Raw genomic sequence first — 20212 nt, forward strand, 5'->3', positions numbered from 1 at the left:
TGAGAATACGGAGTGTATGGTCATCCCATACATGCGTTATCATCATCGAGATCATCATGCCAGATAGTATTTGTGCTGTCATCTAGTGGTAAAATTTGATACTGAAGTTTTTTCAATAAAGTCAATAGATGTAGACACTGGATAAAAAAAAATTCACGAGCTAATTTCAAACCATAATTGTTTGGCAGCATTAATAATACAAATTGGGTCTTTCTCAAAACGATGAAGAAACATTTGAAAGTAATATGAATGAATGACGTCATGAAAAAAAGGAATACTAAATTTCACTAGTAAAAATAACAATACCTAATTGAATAGAAATACTACAATTGACTAACTATTTATTGTGTTAATCACAATGCGTGAGCTTTATTTCCAGAATCACAATGTCCCGCATTTTGTATCTAAAAATATGGTTAGTACAGTTTTAAAGAAGGTCGGGCCTTGAATTTAATTTTGACCGAGTTAACCAAACCCACAAAAACAACAACAACAACTACTCAGATTTGTTTGTTTGAAAAAATGTCTCAATCCGTCCAACTATTTCATGTTTTTTTATTTAGTATATTTTGTTTTATAAAAGGTGAGAGAATTAATGAAGAAATTCATATTTTAATCTAATTTCCTAATCTCATAGATATTTGTTTTTATTTTATAAATCTTCATGTTTGATTTTATTCATAGTTTAAATAATTTAGTGACCGCGCCCTTGGAAATTACTAAAAAATGTAATGGGCGCAGTCAACGTATTGAGATGCATTTACTTATCTAAAACAAAATTCTTTAATGTCAGTACTAAATTATGTGTTTGCGACAAGTTTTTCATTATTATTAACCCTTTTAAGGCCATTAGTTTCTCCTAGTTATAGTTATTGAAAACTCTCTTTCAATTGGAATCGAATAATTAAATCGGTATAATTTAGTGTGTTGCTTGATGGCCAATATATATCTCTAGGCCATAATTTCCAGTGTTTTATTTTTAATTGTACGGGTGAAGGCAATGAGTGTGACTTGAAGAAGGGGGCCCCTTGCAAATCGAGTTTCAAAGCCCCACGTGATGATGACATCAAAAATGTTTGGTTAGTCACAATTATATATTTAAGCTATTTTAGCCCTACTGATCTAGATTTCAAAGCTTCTGCAAATTATACGCGGCAGTCGAGTGGTTAGGGAACTAGCTTCTCACTGTGCAGGTCTGGGTTCGAATCCCAGTTCGGGCATGGATGTTTACTAACACTTACAAATTCCCTGGACGGATCATGCTGATCCCTTGGAAATGCGTGAGGATCGCGTTATTATTATTATTATTATTATTCATACTGAAATCAGGCCTGGGACAAAAGCAAGGCTGTTGCCAGAAATTTCTTTCGAAGGTTGGAGGAGATGACCAAAGTGATAGAAAAATGCAATTGAAGGGTCTGGGGAGGGAACAGCTTTACAGCGAAAATTAGATTTTGTGAAAAACAAGTTTGTTTGAAAGTTCGGAGTGTAAGAAAGTTGGGAGTTTTCCCCATTAAACCAAAACTGTTTTTTTACGGCTTTAAAGTCGTTCTACCCCAAAAAATGAATGCACATGGGAATAATATTCCTTGAAAGCTGCAAGAAGACACTGCTATCTTATTTTCGAAGAAATTGCTGTGAAGTCGTTTTTTTCCCCCTGGACCTTTCAATTGTGTTAATCTATATATATCAGCCATTTTCTTACATTTCGCAGAGGAGGGGAGTTGGGTATATTGCCCCAGGCGCTGAACTAAAGTCAGTACCGAATTCTCCTTCTAACTGTAATGTAAATATTTTTACATTGGATGAACGCAAGTGTCTGGAAGGTATGATCAAAGTGTTCAAAATTTTCAAAGGGATGGATAGAATGGCCCATGAATCATTAGTACACTGTCAATAGACAGCTTTTACAGGGGTCACTAGTATTGATTGGTAAGGGACAATTCTAGATTATGGTGTTGCAGGGAATTTTTCTCTAATAGGGTTGTTAATAAATGAAATGGCTTACCCCCGGAGGTAGTAAATTGTAACACAATTGACACGTTTAAAAAGAAATACAATAAACATATTGGGGTAAATCTACGCATACTTAGAATAAGACAACCATAATATTCTTTATGGGCATTGTATAATATTTTATCACGCATGTATATTGTTTGTAATTGCATTTTTAATAGGGTTGCTGTATGTTTGAAATATGTGACATTCATATTTGTTATGGGCATCTTTTCTCAGCCACCTCGTTCGGCATTTTGCCTGTTGTGGCATTGTATTTGAATTTGCTCTTTCTGCTTAACACGATCGTGCCAAAATGTGTTCTTGTCCTGGCTGACAGTGTCCCATGTGTGCCCTGGGGAAAGACATCTTTAAACACTGTTTAGTTGGTAAAATTAATACTCCTAAGCATGGGTATGATTTTCTAGCCACTGTGTAGGCATGTGGGCATCATGCCTGATTCCCATCATGAGGATTCAGATTCGGACCCTGTTGGCAGTGCAGTGGTGATAGGCTGGAGTTGGTTTTCTGTATTTTTCCAACTTTGGGACCCAAAATCAAGCCTTTTTTCTATTTGAAAAAGACCTTTGACAAGATATTTACATTCAATGAAAATTCAATCTCACATACATATTTACCATCGTCACTACTACTACTAAAACACATGCACCTCGTCCATATTCTTCTGCAGAACTTCTAACTGATTGGTGCATGTGTTGTGAACCTAAACTGTAAAGTTTGTTTCTATGTTATGTGTAGTGCTGACATCTGACATCAATTTTTCTAACTATGAGTGAAGTGGTATGATTGAATAATTGTGTCATTGTAGACCCGTTGCTTTTCTGTGGCAAAACTTTTTAACAGAGAACCACTCACATTCGATCCTCAGAGTTAGGAACGATGTAAAACTAACTTCAGCCAACCACTGCTGTGGTGACTGTGGTACCATCTTCACTTCAAAATATAGAAGCTGGATGGCAGCACTAGAATAAAAATTTAACAAGCAGGACTATAACAAATATGTTGAAGGCCACACAGAGCGTGCATTATGGCATACATGCCGTACATGTATGAATTTGTTAGAAATTTTGCAGAGGAATGTGCGTGAGTTGCATGCATGGTTAAGTATAGGGCCTCAACTAGGGCAAGGAATTGTGGTGCCCCTTTTGCCAGAGTATATAGGAATGGAGCCGAGTTTACTCTTTTTCCATTTGATATAATGGGGGGTGCCAAAATTTTGATACTGCTCCCGGGTGGCAGAGTAAACTTTTAGTTTCTAGTTGCAGCCCTGGTTAGGTAGTAGTAATTGGGGCGAGGGGTTCCCCAAAGTCCTGACTCACTATGGCCTTGAATAAAAGTGAGCGCAAATTGTGCAAATTTATTCAACTCTGACTGATAGGGTATAATTTTTTTTTCCGTATGGTTCCTGGCCAAGATTGATGTATAAGCAAGATTGTCTCAGAATTGACAATTTCCATTGTCAATTTGGAGCCAAGGTTCTGGTGACCCCTTTGCTAAGCAGAGATTTTCTTGTGCTTGCCAAACATCTTTAATATCATAAAAATTTGTGATGGCTGCCGAAAAAAAAAAAAACTTAATTCAAATTCCCCCAAAATAAACACAATAACCTGTAGTACAAAAAATATAACACCAAAAAGCCAGTCAACACCAACCAAATTCTTTGTGCGATCACAGTTTTAAACCATTTTAGCTGTGCATTGTTGGCAAGAAACTAAGCTTTCTTTCAATGGTATGAGACTGACTTTTCTCATCAGATTGGAAAATATTCATTTATGAAAAACTGGAAAATTAACGAGCTGAGGATGCAAATAATGAGCATGATAAAGCAAGAGAACTAAGATGCTGATGACAAAAAAATTAAAAATGACGTTAAAAAGATAAGGGTAGCAAATTGGCTTCAAAAACATTCTGGGTGACAATGAAAATTTTGAAAAAGCCAGAGCACTAAGATTAGATATTTGCAACAAATGAAAACCTGTCAATTTGGCTGCAACCTTGCTTATAGAATCATAACCTGATTCTCCATTCTTTAAACACCCTAATAAACATCTGCCCCGGCATAGAAATATAAAAATATCAAGCATCAAAAAACAGGAAATTATTTTAACCATGACATCTGTTGCGATTATCTGAATCTGTGTTTTCCCAACCTGTAATACATGTATATCCCTAAAAGTATGTAACCAGGCATTCAGTGGTATGAAGGAAAAATAGCCGGTCCTGGCAGAAAAAACTAGTCAAGTAATGAAAAAAGTACAAATGTTGCTATGCCGCAATAAATAATATGTAATAAGGTTTACAAGCTTTAAATCATGTATTTTGTGGAGCTTTCACACCTGCCATGCATTTATTTTTGCGGGGAGGGTGTGTCCCAAAGGCCCAGATTGACTTAAATAGTTGGGGAGAAGGGCATGAGAGATGATGCCCACAGTAGACACATATTTTTTTATACACCTTTACATCAGGTAAGTAGCAGAGGATATCATCCCCCTTATACAGAGTATACAAGTCTTATTGAGAATAAGGCTAATTCACACACACACTGAAAGATTCGGGGGCACCCTTTTCTATGAATTTCAAAAGGTGTTATATGTGCATCCCCCCTTTAATAAATGTTGTGTGATGTTTTTTCCCCCTTCTTTTTTTCAGTAAGCGTGGGATATGACAGAGATAACTGTTTCTTACCAAAGACCATAAATGGTGAATGGTTTTCTCGAGAAGATGGAATCAATACATTTATCAAAATCAGCGACAGGTCTATGCAGGGCAGAGGCTTGTGTAAAGAAATTTTAAACACAAACAATGACAACTTCACTATTCTTTTCCAGGGAGAAAAGTAAGATTAACTCTTCTTATTGTGTATTTCATTTATTTCCTACTTTATTTCATTTTTACCTTAATCAGAGTATATCTATGTGGAGAACAAAGGGAGCGATCACTCCTCCCAAGAGTCAAAAATAATATAGGAGATAGTTAGTCTGCCCCGTAAAATACGCTATGAGCCGATGCACCTAGATAATAAGTCGCTTCACCAACACATTACCGTGGATCCACCTGCCTCTGCTTCATTCACAGATGACTATTCACCTCGGCTTCATTCGCAGCTGAAGGTGCCAGCCTCTGCTCCATTTGAATATGAAGTTGGCTGCCTCCGCTCATTTTGCAGCTGAATCTGCCTCTATTTCATTCACAGCTGAAGATGCCAGCCTCCGCTCCATCCATAGCTGAAGATGTTTGCCTTCGCTTATGTGCAGTTATAGAGGTGGGCAATAAGAACAACTGCCCCTCCTAAGAGCTGAATAATATGAGAAAATTTGCCCGTCTCGTAAAATACAGGTCAATCAAACTTACACAATTTGCCCATCACATAATTCTGCATCCACTCGATCTATGATCTGTGCTTGTGTACACCAGGGGTTCTAAACCTGTGTTCTGCAGAACCTTTAGGGCTCCTTGTTAACTTTCCAGGGGCTTGCACAGCCTCTCCATGACCATAAAATAAATCAGTTCTACAATTCAAAAAATATAGAGAGACTGTTGGTGTGAACAATTTGATGCTGTAAATTGATCAGTGTATATAATAAGATATTGTGTTCTTGTTTCTACTCTGTTCATACCATTTCTGACAAAGTAAGTTAATAACGAGAAGATATAGCCTTAAAAGACTTACATTTCAGAAACAAAATGGGGAGCCATTGTCTGAGTTAAAACTACACAGCTGTCACTCATCTATTAAAGTTAGTCCACACCGACTTCTTGAAATGTGCATAAGCCTATATGAGAAAAAGATTGAAGCAAAAGCCAGACGTATTTATTATGTATCGGTGGAGTTGTAGTAAGGTTGTGGTAAGCTGAGTACCCCAAGAATTGATTCAGAAATCAAAATTTCCTACATAAAGACCAAGACAAGCACCCACAGGTTCAAAACACTTCAGATGCCCCTGTTTATTGTTCCTCGAAAAAACGGAGCATGTGTTTTGTGTGGACCCACATGTACACAGTGAAATATTTCCGTGATTAGATCACACACTAATGTGTGTTTAATTTGTTATTTAAATTAATAGAAATCATTGATCTTTCTTTGCAGTTCCTGTTACCATTGTGTGAGGCTTTTTGTAAGGACTTTGAATGTTTTAGAGAAGATTGAAAGTACGTTTTTTCACATTTTTGTTATCTATGCAAAAAAGTCTGACCCCAATATAATGAACTCGGATTCAACTAATTCCTCGATTTAACTAATTTTTTCTTAAATTGATGAAAATTAAAGTCAAACCCCTATTATATGAATAAAAAAAAAATTTCAAACTACCCTTACTTTTTCTTTCCCTGTTACCCAAGAGCACAATCCGAAGATTGGACTTCCCAGGATTTGACCTTCAGCTCTTCTTTAGAGACAAACAAAGAAAAGGGAGTAGGAATCTGTTCCTTTTGAGGCAATAAAGCCATTTATTTAGAGTGTGAGTAGTAAAGTTTCAGTACCCGATTGGTATACACCAATACCATAAATCCATTGTGCTGTTCACATGTTTAGATTTCAGTAAAAGAATAAAGTTATTTCAAGTTTGTGCTCTGTCCTGACAAGCAAAAATGGCGAGTCATCTAAAGAGACAGCATTGTTTGGGTTAGCGAAAAAATGACAATTTCAATAGAATTTGATAAAATTGTTGGACATACCAAACTTCTATCGAGTAATTTTTTCATGCATCTTCATATTATTCTCAATTTTAGTTATATTTTTTTCAATTGTTATTAGAAATAAGTTGTAACAGCAACCTAAAAGCAAGTAGCTTTTAAAATTTGCCTTTCCAAATGTGTTTACACTCTTGATAAATTTGACCCCAATTTAACAAATAAAATTGTGTTCTTCTGATTCGTTAAATCAGGGTTCAGCTGCATATTGATAACAGCTTAAGATTCTTGTTTTGTATATGCAAACAGTCTGGGAGGGGAAATTATTTTTCAACTTGTGTGCGAGTGATATTTGTGTACAATTATTTCTAAATACATACAACCAAAATAATTTATAATGATAATTTCCTGTGTAACAATTTTTTTTTCTTCCAGTCCCAGCATATTTCCTATAGTGTTACTGTTAGGGCTCTGATTTTTATGACCTGAAAATTTCAATTCAATTCGAATTTGATTGAATTCAAATTTGTCTTTTTAATTAAAATTCTCTCACCATTTCAAATGGAAACCATGCCTACCTTATGTCCAATTACTGTTCTTTTATATGTTCTAGTATTGCACTGAATTTTATGAGATGCAGTTTCAAATGTTTAAAAAAAACTGTCATTGTTTAGTTTTTTCTAAGGCAGGTGTTCTTAACCTCTGGGTCGCGACCCAATCGTAGATTGCCAGTGCTTTTGAGATGGGTCATTCGAACCAACTATTCGCCAGCAGCTCTTGTGCTATGTGTTCCAACCCAACAAACTTGTTTCACAGAAGCTTCCGAGAAGTGTCAAACAAACCCACTTGCAGCCAACAATTTTTGAGTTATTGGTCACAACTCAAACTTAATTCACAGGAACTTCCGCTATGGGTGATACAAATTCCTTATAGCAGTGGTTCACCTGTGGCTCCCTTGCCCAATTCATGGCTCATCTGCGGCTCCCCAGGGTAGTTTCGTAGATATTCTCACTTATGAAAGAACCACTTCAACGAGTAAATGAACACAGAAATCAATATCTCCAGCTTGTTGTGATAACTCTAACAAAGATTGGCGACACCCCTAGGAGCCTCGACGCACACTTTGAGAAATGCTGGACTTACAGTCAGAGATTCTTGAGCTGCAGGTCACGACCGAAACTAATATCGCATGGGCTCCCAAGAAGGGTCCAACGAAGAAGGGTCACTTGCAGCCAATGATTTTCAAGCTAGGGGTCATGACCATAATTGGCCATAAAAATTCACTTACAGTCAGGGATTCTTGAGCTAAGAGTCATGGCCCAAACTTAAATCACATGGGATTCCAAAAGGGGTTCTTAAGCTATGAATTGCAACTGAAACTTCATTCGCAGGAGTTCCCAAGATGAGTCCTACAAATTCACTTACAGTCAGTCCTGTTACCTGATGCTTCACTGGTTCCACTAATTTTGAAAAGCAAACAGTCCCATGATTGCAAAACTGATCTTGTTGTTGATTTTGGATCGCAGCTAAAAAAGGTTAAGAACCCCTGTTCTAAGGTTTATTTGAGAAAACCATTTTGCAAAGGTTTTTTTTGAAAGTTTGGGAAAATTACCAGATGGAGGAATATCTGAAGAAGGCGTGTCGTAAAGCATATGTCTGGTTTCTGAAATCTTGTTGATTGTTTCTCAAGCTGAATTGCAGTGTTGCTGCAATTAAAGTCAGTTTTGTGCTGGAACTTTCAACAAAGTAAAATAAAGTGGTACCATCTTCTTTTGACCGAGCACAACTCTGGTCTACCGTCACTGGGCATGCAATTTATTACCATTTTACTTCCTTTAAAGAAGTGAGTGAGTTGTGTCAAAAGTGTGTGTATGTCTATACCTAACTGCATGTTATATACCTAATTAACCGTTTGCATGAGTATCTAGTGTTGTGCTTGAAGTTAGTTCTGCCATCTGTATTTCAAGTTGTGAGTGAAGTTTAATGTTTGCATTTTTACAAATATGCAAATAAAAAGGCCACAACAAGCAAAATGCCCATTGAAGTGCCGGAAAAAGATGCCCATAAAAAATATGGGTGTCCAATAAATAATTTGTACAGTTTTGGGCAGGATCCCAGCAAGAAGAAAGCAAGAAGGTCTGGTGCTACGGGCAATGGCCCAGGAAGGGTGCAAAGTTTGATTTTTTTGTTTATTCAAAATTATGAGGGGCGTCAAAATGGGAACTTGCCCATGTGTCAATTGTGTTTGGTTGCATACAATGTTACTTTGTAAAGAATCATCTGATTTCTAGTTTTATATTGAAAAATTGACCACATATAGCAAGATAAATATGTCACCAAGGAAGGGAAAATATCTGAATGAACAATAAGTATCTCAGTGGTTCCCAAACCTTTTGAAGTGTGATCTCCCCCCCCCCCCCCCCCCACTCACTGTAGTATAGTTTATGAAGTTTTATTGGGAAAGGAAAGTATTCACATATAGTTGGCTTTTTAGCTATCTGTTCTTTTTGGTACTAGTCAGTTTTCATGATGACCATTGGCACTCTTTTTCAAAGTTGTGTGAGTGGAGAACTTTTGATTGTAGCGTGACATTTCTATTCATGCTTCATATTCAAGTGGCAACAAATTTTAAACCATTCAAACACTCCAACCTATGGCTTGGTTGATTTCTTTTATTGAAAATTGATGTTTTCTCTTCTTGATAACTGGCTACTTATTTTTCTGTGTGCTATTATTTTTATGGGATGCTAATTAGTATTTGTTATTTTGCATGAATTTCATAAAATGTCTCATGAATCTACCAGGAATTCCACATAGTAATTGTAGTAGCCAATGATGAACATCATATTAGATGTTCAGAAAAATTTTTGATTGTGTCTCGACATTGTGTCTGTTTGAATTTGTATCAAAAATTTGTGAAGCAATGTTAGAATCCCCCACCCACCCACCTTCTTTTGACAATTCCACGACAAACAATACCTTTTTTCAAACTATGCTAATGTTTAAATCATGTTCAATTACTTTTCATGATTTTTTTTTTTTTTGCCTATTTAACTTGAATTGATTTTGTTCCTTTCTTCCATAAGCTGGTTGCGTCAATCCTGATGTTGAAATGAGACCATCTATTTCATCAATTTGCAGAAATTTAGATCCCAATACAGAATTGATTACCATGTTCTGTAAGTTTGTTTTTTTTATACACTAAATGATGATAAGTTCTTGTAAAAATTTCTGTCCTCATTTGATAGAATTAGTTAAATCTCTATGAAAGTAAATTCATTGATACCTCAATTGTATTGTAACAAAAACAATTTGTTCCGCAATCACATTTGTTAGCCAAAACACAATTTCCCATAGATTTCAATGTACAATCCATAATGTAGTTCATTCCAGGTACTGCTGGAAATTTTAAGATAAGTTTTATAGAACACTAAAAAGCACTGTAAAAAAGACAAAACTGGCCAGAGACTGAAATGAAAAGCTTCACAATTTAACGAATAAGAATTTTACCCTGTAAGTGGTTTTTAAAGCTTTACTGATCAGCATTATAACTGGCACAGTAGAAATTACTAACTCCTCTGTAAAATGCCCTACCTTTTTTGAAGAAGAATATTTTTTTTATTTTTTGCAGGTGTTAGTGCTTCCCCTGCCAATTCTGAGAACAATAAACAGGAAGAAGTTAATAAAAATACTCTGGCTTTGTCTATTATATATTCTGTACACATATTTCTATACTACTCAAAAGGAAAAAGGAAAAAAAATACTGTCTTTCTCTTCTGTTACCTAAGTTTAAACAAAATTTGACTGCCGCCAGCTGGTAGTTGACCTAACAGATTTGGGGGGGAGGGGTAAACATGATCGCTAGAAAAGCCTGCTTTATAGAGATCTTTGGGCTGAAATAATGAGGCAAGATGTCTTGTAATTGGCAGTCATCGAGTATCTCATCATTGCTGCTGAGAGGGTCAAAAGATTGGGTACAAAATTTGTTTTTTATTTTACACTATGTACACAACCCCAATCGGTTTTGTAGATGTTCTCTTATGTGACAAGGTTGGCTCATTTCTGTGTCTCTACGAGCAGATGGAAAATATGAACTCTCTCGTCTAGAATGCCCAGACAGAAGTTCAGTGATGCTGAGTCTTGCACTGGAATGAAAATGCACACACTGAGAATGTTCAAGTTCGGGTTTTTTGTTTTATTTTTCTCTTGGCCTAATCTTTCATTTCATACGAAATGGCTCAAAGTGAGCACATGCATCCATGTCAACTAAAATGTTCATTAGCTAGGGTAGAAATAGCATGTGCAACAATATTTACATACCCAGTATGTTTTTTGTTTTCCCAGATAGATTTTGGCAGGTGACAATGATGAATGGCAGAATTCTTCTATATGAACATTTATTACATTAATTTTATATTAATTACAACAACAATCGATCGATAATCTCCGATGGAAATGGTTGTGGTGGAAATTTCCTATTGGGTCCCTGTTTGGGCATGAATATTGTTGCATTTAAATATTTTTTCCGCTAGTCAAAATTAAGAATAACTATCACTTCTCTATTAATCTGGGTGCATTTTTTTTTTTTTTTTTAATTTGCAGCAAAAAACCCAACTTTGAAAAATTGTAGGTCCAGTTTGGAAGGTGTGTGGAGATTTGCTTACCAAAATCAATTTCTCTTCACTGGAGAATGCCGTCATCCTGAGGCCAATATCACTGCTTGTCAGACACCAGGAAGTCAATTTTACATAGAGAATCAACAGTTCATAATGAATTATAAACATTGTTCGGGAGTTACAGCTACCGAAGATGCAGGTTAGTTTTTATATTTATTTTTTTGTTCTTATCAGACTGAAAAAATTTCACGATTTTCTTGTTCACTTTCTTCCTGTATGTCTCTTTCCCCTCCCACCCTCTTGAAATGACTCTCTACGGTTTATGAATGTTTAAGGAATAGGTTTTTTTGTCTATATTCAACATCTTTTTTCGTGTTTCAACATTTAAAGTTTCATATGAAAGATGTAATTTTTTTTATGTTTTGCAGAAGTTCAGTATAAGTGCCTTGGAGATTGGTATATTGGTAAAAATCATTATTGGGCTGTCGTTAACGCTAGAGAATCAAGAATTGATGAAGCTTATAGGTGTTTTGTAAGTTTTAGCTGCATTTCTTCAACTTGGAACGAATCAAGTCTTTCCCATTTTAGTGTATTTAATGCACAATCAAAGTACTATCTCGTAATACTTAGATTTTTTTCAAGTTTGTATCATGGTTTGGTTTCTCTTCAAATTTTGCTGAAAATGACATAAATGTTCACACTATTAAGTTGAAATATGCGTATACACAAATTTTCATGCTCTATTGGCTAGGAAAAAATTCTCTTTCTTGTGAAGTCAAAGTGTGATTTATATATATTGCAGTTAAGACCATTGAACTACAACTCAGTTTGCATGGTGGAATTAGTATATTTATTTTAAAAAACCCTGAGCTGCATGAGTTATCCTAATTTCTAGATGGGAAAGCATATATTGAGCTTTAGAGAATATTTGGTGCGAGATGTGATTATCCTTTTGTTTTTTCTATAATAATTTATTTATTTTGTCATTTTCTTGTTCTACTATAGCTATTAATAAGTTTTGAAAAAAAATTATTACGTTGATGTGCCCAGATTGTAATTTGTAGTATCTATCCTCATACACAGTAAAACCCCTGTCTAAGTTGCACACCTACAGTTTCATTAAAATCTGTCCAAGTTATAGAGATGTCCAAGAAATAGAGCTGTAAAGATAGGGTAACCATATTTTATTAAAAGAAGTATGGGAAATTAGTATTCTAATTCTGATGTCCTGCATTTTACTGTAGGAGAAAATACAGGACATCACCAAAAATGATGCCAAAAGTAAACAATGCTCAACTCCACTAACTTTCATTTACGCATAATGCAAAGTTAAAATTTAATTTTACACTTGTAGAAAGTTTAAAATGATATTTCACACTATTGAGGACTAAATAAAAGTTTGAAATGCAGAGAGAGAAATAAAGCTTAAAAGAAATAAAGGGATGTACAGGAGCAAGAAAAATACCATAATCTAACTGTTACACTCCCTATTTATGTATGTTAACAATGAAGTTTTGGATAAATCTGTTTTTTAAATCCACCTGAGAGGTGGAGCAACCTATGCTCCCAACAAAAACTTCATAGATAGTGTCTAGTATTCAACACTCAAACAGTTAAGTGTTATTACATTATTATATAATATTTGCTGCACCTGTCCCAGATAAGAACCCAGAGGATGTCCAATGTCAGTGTCCAAGATATAGAGTACTGGGAACATGCTTTGATATAGGACAGTGATTCCCAACGTGAGCGATGGAGTCTTCCAGGAGGGCTGTAGAAGCTACAGGTATAACATTGGATCCTATGGGTTAGATTGCGATGGGAGAAAAAAATTTCTGAAGAAAGAGCGATGGGACAAAAAAGTTTGGGAAACTATGATGTAGGATAATAGCTGGTTTCATTCAAAACTGTCAAATACAGGGAGGTGTCCATGATATAGAGTTGTCCAAAGTGGCAGGTTATACTGTATTATTGGAATTTTACATTTTTTTTTTTTTTTTTTTTTTTTTTTTTTACATCTTGGAATTTTTCTGGTATTTTTCAGTTCTAATACCTGAAATTATTGTTTTTCAGCTGGCCAATCGAGATGATGATTTCTTCATCTCTGTATCAATAACTGCAGAGTGCAACACCTTGAAAACTGCCCAGGGAGGTCCAGAACGTCTTCATCTGTCTCCAGGTATATTTCTTTTATTGTACTTCAGTGTTATTAACTTATCCTAATTTCTGGTAAATGAATTTGCAACTATAATTACTGAAAATTATTAGAAAAGGTGAACATTTTGTGTTAGTAATTGTATACATAAGTTTTTTATTGAACATGAAATAACTGCCCCCACCCCTCAATTCATACTCTGTTTTTATTTTAGTGAAAGCTGAACATGTCCCAGCAAGATGCAAGTTCAGTGATGATTTCAGAGGTGTTTGGATAAATACAGCTAATTTTGATGCAGAGGTCACCATAAACACGACACATATTGTTGAACGATGGAAGCCTGATCAGGGCCGTGAGAAAGAACAAGTTTACGTGTGCCACGAAAGGCGTGATTCTCGTTTTGTTCTTGCCAGGCTAGGAATACATGGATGGTAAGATCCTTTTGTTAGTTTAGTTGAAATTAAAATTTTTCTAAATTATATTTCTGATTTGGAGTTTCAAAGTAGAATGCTTCGGTATTGAAATCTTTTTTTCCAGTTGTAGAATATACAGGTGCCTTAATTCTAAGTAACAATTTATGCAATGATGTTCCAAACTAGAACTTGAAATTTCTGGTAATGATAATCTGGTTTATGATAATCTTTCTGAAAACTTGTTAACATCATAGGATAAGTCTTAGTTTATAAATATCTATTTGGTACTGAATTGATTTATCAAAAGTGTGATTGATTATGAAACTGCCTATGAATTACTGTCACACCCTGATATAGCGAACCCCGATTTTTAACAAACTTTTCCGGAAGTTTCTAGTGTATATATTTGTTTTTTAACCTCAATATAATGATTTTCCTTGATTTAACAAATAAAAGTGTCAGTTTTATCTGATTTTTTAGTCAAACGAGGGTTTAACTGTACTCAATACAGTCTTTCATCAGTATTTTGCATGTAGAAATATCCTTCTATTTTCGGTTTTTCATTGGCCATTGGCATGATTAATAGGTAGAGAAATGACAAAAATCTGTTTTGTTTTTTTTTTCCTTACAGTCAGAGAGATTTCATGTGTTTTGATTTTGTGCCAAGACGACACAATATCATCAGATATCGCAAAGGTACTTTTTTTTCTTTTGCTGACTACTAATGACTAACCTATTGCTTCATGCCATTCCATTTATTTTGATTTTTTTACTTTTTTTGCTTAAACGTTTTACCATAGATGCCAATGCTTTCGATTTTGCAGCCTCGTCAAGATCTTCCGGCCAGAAACTTGATTCTTCCAATTTTGTGCATCTTTATAGAAAATCCCTAAAATTCTTCAAATTGTTCTTCGCAGAAATTAAAAGTCCCTGAAGAGATTCCCCCAGTCCTCGCAATCTCTAAGTTACCATGTTTTCTCAAGAAAAATACGGAAATTGCCAATTGTTGCCGAATATGATACCAAAAAGAGCAGTTTCCAATTACTGCTGAAAGCTCCAAAAACATTATCAATGCTAGAAAATGCAGTGCTACTGCAAATCAATGGATTAAAATGAATTCAACAAAAAGAAACAAAAAAACATGACATATATGATATGAATATTTATAATCATAATAATCAGCTTAGCTTGATTTCTGAGGGGAGAATAAAAATTCAAGTAGGCTTTATTGAAAATACAGAAAGAGAAATGAGACACATTTTATAAAATAAAAAGTTAAGAGGGCCAAAATTGCTGGAAAATACAGGAATGTGAAACTGGTCATATGGTTGAAAAATCCCAAAATTTTCCTTTTTATTTTAATAACACATTTCCTTTGGCAGTGAAACATTTCATCAGATGTGAAACTGCAGATTTGCCTAGTCTGGGAATTGGCACCTATGATTTTATCAAACTTAAAAGTTAATGCTTATAGTACAAAATGCTTCAAACATTTTTCATTAGTGGTGGCTGGTGGTTATGTTTTGTTGTGCAACTAAAAGTTTTTAGGATGAATAAAATGTTATGGACTACTAAAATTCTTTATTTTTCAAAAGATTTTTTAATGTGCTATGTTCCGTAAAATTTTTAAATAATTTTTTAAGTTCATTTATGCAATTAAATGAATTAGTGTGATGTATTTTTGATATGCATTAGAAGTTACTAGAAGTTTTTTTTTGCTATTTTAGACAGTACATCTTTTAGTGTTTTACATGTTCAGAGATTTATAAGATAGCACCAAGATGAGAAAATCTGAAATAAAATTCAGGGAAACAACTATTTTGCTAAGCACAATTTTTTTTCCACTCACACATAACAGTAAAATAAAAACAAACTATATATTTTTCCCTCAATTAACCACTTTGCTAATTAAAAAATTCATTCTAGTTAATTAAATTTCTGTGTTAGTGCATTGTTTGAATTAAAAATGTTAACATCAATTCACATCCATTTTTGTATTTAAAAAAAATTCAATACATTTTTGTGGGGGTTAACCATAGAGAGTTAACGCATTTCAGATAATGAAATTTATATATATATATATATATATATATAGTAGTATGATACAGTATATAAAAAATACTGAAATTGAAAATTCAAGGCAAAAATATACCAAGAAAAACTCAAAATAAAATATTTTTTTTCCAAAGCCAGTGTATGGGGCCCAAGGCAGCTGTATACACATAACTGGAAATTATACAAAAAAAAGAAAAGGAGAAAAAGAGAAAATATAAGGAAATTTTTTAAAATTATGTAAAAACTTTTAAAAGTTTTAAAATTTTGAAATATATATTTTTTGGACAACTTTCTTCTAGAATTAAAAAAACATGTAACAGTGTAAATGATTTTCTTAACTCTTTTTCTGACTTAAATATCTTGAGTGGCAATGGATATCCATCTTCCTTTATGGGTTTCAAATGTCGCCCACGTTTTTTGACTCATTAATTAACGCCATTTGGCTTTTAATTTTGTGACACCCCAGTGAAGTTGAATTTAAGGTAGGATTTTTGTAACCTTTTTAATTTCTTTTCATAAACTACTTTAGAACACACATTTGTATGGTGGTGTCCATTATTTTATTTTATTACCAATGCTTTCTTCATGTATTTCTAGTGATTTTCAATTTTGATTTTTTTTTTCCCCCCCAAATTTGCTTTCCTTTCTCTTGTATTTTGGACTTCCAGAGTTATTGCAAAAATGTCAGGGGAGCAAATGGTAGTTTTAGCCATTCTATGGCTTGCCATCATCAGAAACATTTTTGCTTGTCTGGAGCAATGTCGGGGGTTCCCTCTTGAGAACGACCTCCTTATTTTTCCTCTTTGTTCTTTCCTTTTTTTGTATGTGTGTAATATACATATATATAAATACCTCTGTAGAGCAATAAAAGTCTTCCATGGTCCAATTTAGTACAGAAATGGCTACATTAGGACAAAAACATTACAATTATATCCTCTTTGTGCTGTGTCTATCCATTATCTGACGGATTGCATTATTCATTATAATTAGCAATATGACTTCATAATTTTTTTCATTTAAAAAAACAGAACAATTCTATGGTGCAACCATTCTGTTGATATTTTACATGAAAACAAACATTTCCCCATGACTTTTATGATGCACGTGAGGGGCAGGCATTTGCTTGATTGAACATGAGATTACCTCTCTCTCATTTATGAAAAATTATCTTGTTCTGAATGCATGTGAGATGTTTTGTTGTATAAGTTATAGTTGGTGTTTTTTTTTTGGTTTTTTTTTCACTTCCAACTTCATATTTTTCATTTGTTAATGCTTATAGTGATCAGTACTAGACTGTCCTACATGTTCTTGAATTGTTACTCTGAGAATTTTTTTTTTTCTTTTGCAAAATGTAAATGAAGCAGTTTGAGTGTCAGTGATATTACTCATTTGTTTTAGGAAAATCTATGATTGTTGACAAATTCTCTACTGTCTGTGCATGGACGATGTTCCCAAATAAAGAAAATTGGAGATACGATCTCTTCATTGGTGAGTATACCTGGTGGTAATTTGTTTTTCTGTACCAAACATCAGTATTTATTTTAAATATTCATTGCTTCACAAACTGTGAATGAAATATCCCTCAATTTTTGGTATATTAAACATATATTGAATTATTGTCTGCATGGCTATGTGTTTACTTTATGTTTTGTGTAGTCATGCATTAATTTTTATTAACACAGTGGTACCGTTGATAATTATCAAATAATCTTTGTGTTCAAATTCATAAATTATTGGTTCATTAAAGTCTATCTATTCACATCATGAACCATCTTTCTTAGAATATTTATGATCAAAATAAATTTTATAATTAATGTTAATATTGTTATTAAATTTTGAAGTGTCTTGACTGTCTTATTCCACAAACTTCAATATATTCTGTCTTCCCCTCCCCCAGCTAAGAACCCTGTGTCCATCAGATGTCCAATAGCTGGAAAATTCAAGTTCGAGCAGAAAGGGGACATCCATTTTGAAACAAGGATTCGTGGAGGAGTTACTTCTAGTCCTCGACCTGATGTTCGCTGTCAGGATGTCATATCTGACTTCTCAGTATGTGATGCAGATCGGAAGATAATCTATATCGATGCTGAATATTGCATATCTGTGGATTATTTTGGACGACCCGTAGATATTTATAGTAAGAAGCTAATCAAATAGTTTTTATCTATCAATGTATTTTATTAATCGTGCTGTGTCAGAAGATAGTATTATGCAATTTAGGAGACACAATAGGATTCTTTTGCTCACTGTAGTGTTCCTAATGACCATAGAATAATTCTGTAAAGGGAAAAAAAAATTGGAAGGTTAAGATTTTTTGAATTATATTTCTTTCTTCAGGAATTTTAGTCTGGAAATTTTTAAGTTTTGTCCACAGGGAAATGATCTAGCAGATTTTTCTGGTAACTCTGTACAAATACAAATACAAATACAACGCCACAACAGGCAAAATGCCCAACGAGGTGGCTGATAAAAAGATGCCCATAAAAATATGGTTGTCATAGATTTCAAAAATACAGCAACCCAATTAAAAATGCAATTAACACAAATTACAAACAATATATACACATGATAAAATATTATACAATGCCCATAAAGAATACTTATGGTTGTCTTATTCTAAGAATGGATAGCTTCTCGATTTACCCCAACATGTTTATCGTATTTCTTTTTAAACGTGTCAATTGTGTTACAATTTACTACCTCCGGGGGTAAGCTATTCCATTTATTAACAACCCTATTGGAGAAAAATTCCCTGCGACACCATAACCTTGCATTGTCCCTCACCAATCGATACTGGTGTCCCCTTGTAAAAGCAGTCGATTGGCGGTGTACTAAAAGTTCATGGTCCATCCTATCCATCCCATTGAAAATTTTGAACACTTCGATCATATCTCCTCGACACCTGCGTTCATCCAATGTAAACATATTCAAAAAATGAAGTCTTTCTTCATAACTCAAGCCCTGTGTGCCAATAAGGACACGCGTAGCTCTCCTCTGCACCCCTTCAACCAAGTCTATGTCCCTCTGTAGGTATGGTCTCCAAAACCTTACAGCATACTCCAGTCCAGGACGAACTAAGCCTCGAAAAAGCGGAAGAATGACTTTAGGAGAACGCGAAGAGACCTTTTTGAAAATGAGACCAAGCATTCTATTCGATTTTTTGACAACCGCTGAACAATGTTCAGAAAACTTAAGTCGCTCGTCAATGAGAATTCCCAAATCGGTGACTCTAGTTGCATCCGGGATAGTGACACCATTCAACTCGTAAGAGAACCGTGGGTTGTTCGAACCAAAATGAGCGACCATGCACTTATCTACGCTAAACGTCATGCTCCATTCATTTGCCCATGCTGCAATCTTGTTTAAGTTGGTCTGGAGCAACTCCCTATCGCTTTCATTCCCGATTACCCCCATTAGCTTCACATCATCTGCGAATTTGCTAGTAATTCCATCGATACCCTGATCGAGTTTATCGATAAAAAGTGAAAAAAGTATGGGGCCAAGGACACTTCCCTGAGGAACTCCACTTGTGACGTCTGTCCAACCAGAGAATTCCCCGTTCACCATAACTCGTTGCGACCTATCTCTTAACCACGATTCTATCCAATTCAGCAAGTTGCCCACAATTCCAATCTCGTGTAAACGCTTCAAGAGTTTGCCATGTTGGACCCGATCGAATGCCTTCTGGAAATCAAGGTAAACAACGTCTACATTTTTGCTCTTACCCAAAGCCTTAGTCACGTAATCATAGAAGCAAAGGAGGTTAGTTACACATGACTTCCCCTTCCTGAACCCATGCTGATTATCCGACAATACATTATTCTCGTCTATCCACTTCACAAACTGCCTTTTGATGATAATTTCCAAAATTTTCGAGAGGGAGCTCGTCAAACTCACTGGATGATAATTAGACACCACTTCTCTACTACCCTTCTTAAATATCGGAACAACGTTAGCCAGTTTCCAATCTCTCGGGACGATACCCTCAGCAACACTACTCCTGTATATCTGTGCGACTGGCCCCAACAATTCATTAGCACCTTCCCTGAGAACCCTGGGATAGATATCATCTGGTCCTGGTGCTTTGCTTGCACATACATTTCTTAGAAGATTTAGGACCTCCACGTCTTCCACTTGAATATCGTTGAGCGTTTTATTACCCCATGCAACACCCGTATATCGAATATCATTATCTCCATTAAAAACCGACGCGAAAAAGTCATTGAAAGCACTACACATGCCTGCATTGCTCTCTACTTTTGAGCCTCCTATCGAGAGGGGGCCAACTGTCCCCTTACATCCATTATTGACGTATCGAAAAAATGATT

The 20212-nt window shown here is 34.9% G+C and overlaps 1 protein-coding gene across 1 annotated transcript in view; it reads left to right on the forward strand.

The window, feature by feature from the left end:
- Positions 1-499: 499 nt before the first annotated feature.
- udt (protein undicht) overlaps positions 500-20212 on the forward strand; it is a 29960-nt gene continuing 10247 nt past the window's right edge. Inside the window, exons 1-11 of the mRNA XM_089243317.1 lie at positions 500-583; positions 4666-4852; positions 6104-6165; positions 9732-9824; positions 11248-11460; positions 11690-11793; positions 13335-13440; positions 13631-13847; positions 14461-14525; positions 17283-17372; positions 17782-18021. Of these exons, the coding sequence (XP_089099443.1) occupies positions 523-583; positions 4666-4852; positions 6104-6165; positions 9732-9824; positions 11248-11460; positions 11690-11793; positions 13335-13440; positions 13631-13847; positions 14461-14525; positions 17283-17372; positions 17782-18021 (1438 nt within the window). The 5' untranslated portion in view covers positions 500-522. The remainder of the gene's footprint in view (positions 584-4665; positions 4853-6103; positions 6166-9731; positions 9825-11247; positions 11461-11689; positions 11794-13334; positions 13441-13630; positions 13848-14460; positions 14526-17282; positions 17373-17781; positions 18022-20212) is intronic.

Source organism: Pholcus phalangioides, unplaced genomic scaffold (genome assembly GCF_987345545.1).
Source record: "Pholcus phalangioides strain wild (caught in Gottingen) unplaced genomic scaffold, Ppha-v1.0 ptg000015l_1, whole genome shotgun sequence".
Taxonomy (NCBI): Eukaryota; Metazoa; Arthropoda; class Arachnida; order Araneae; family Pholcidae; genus Pholcus; species Pholcus phalangioides.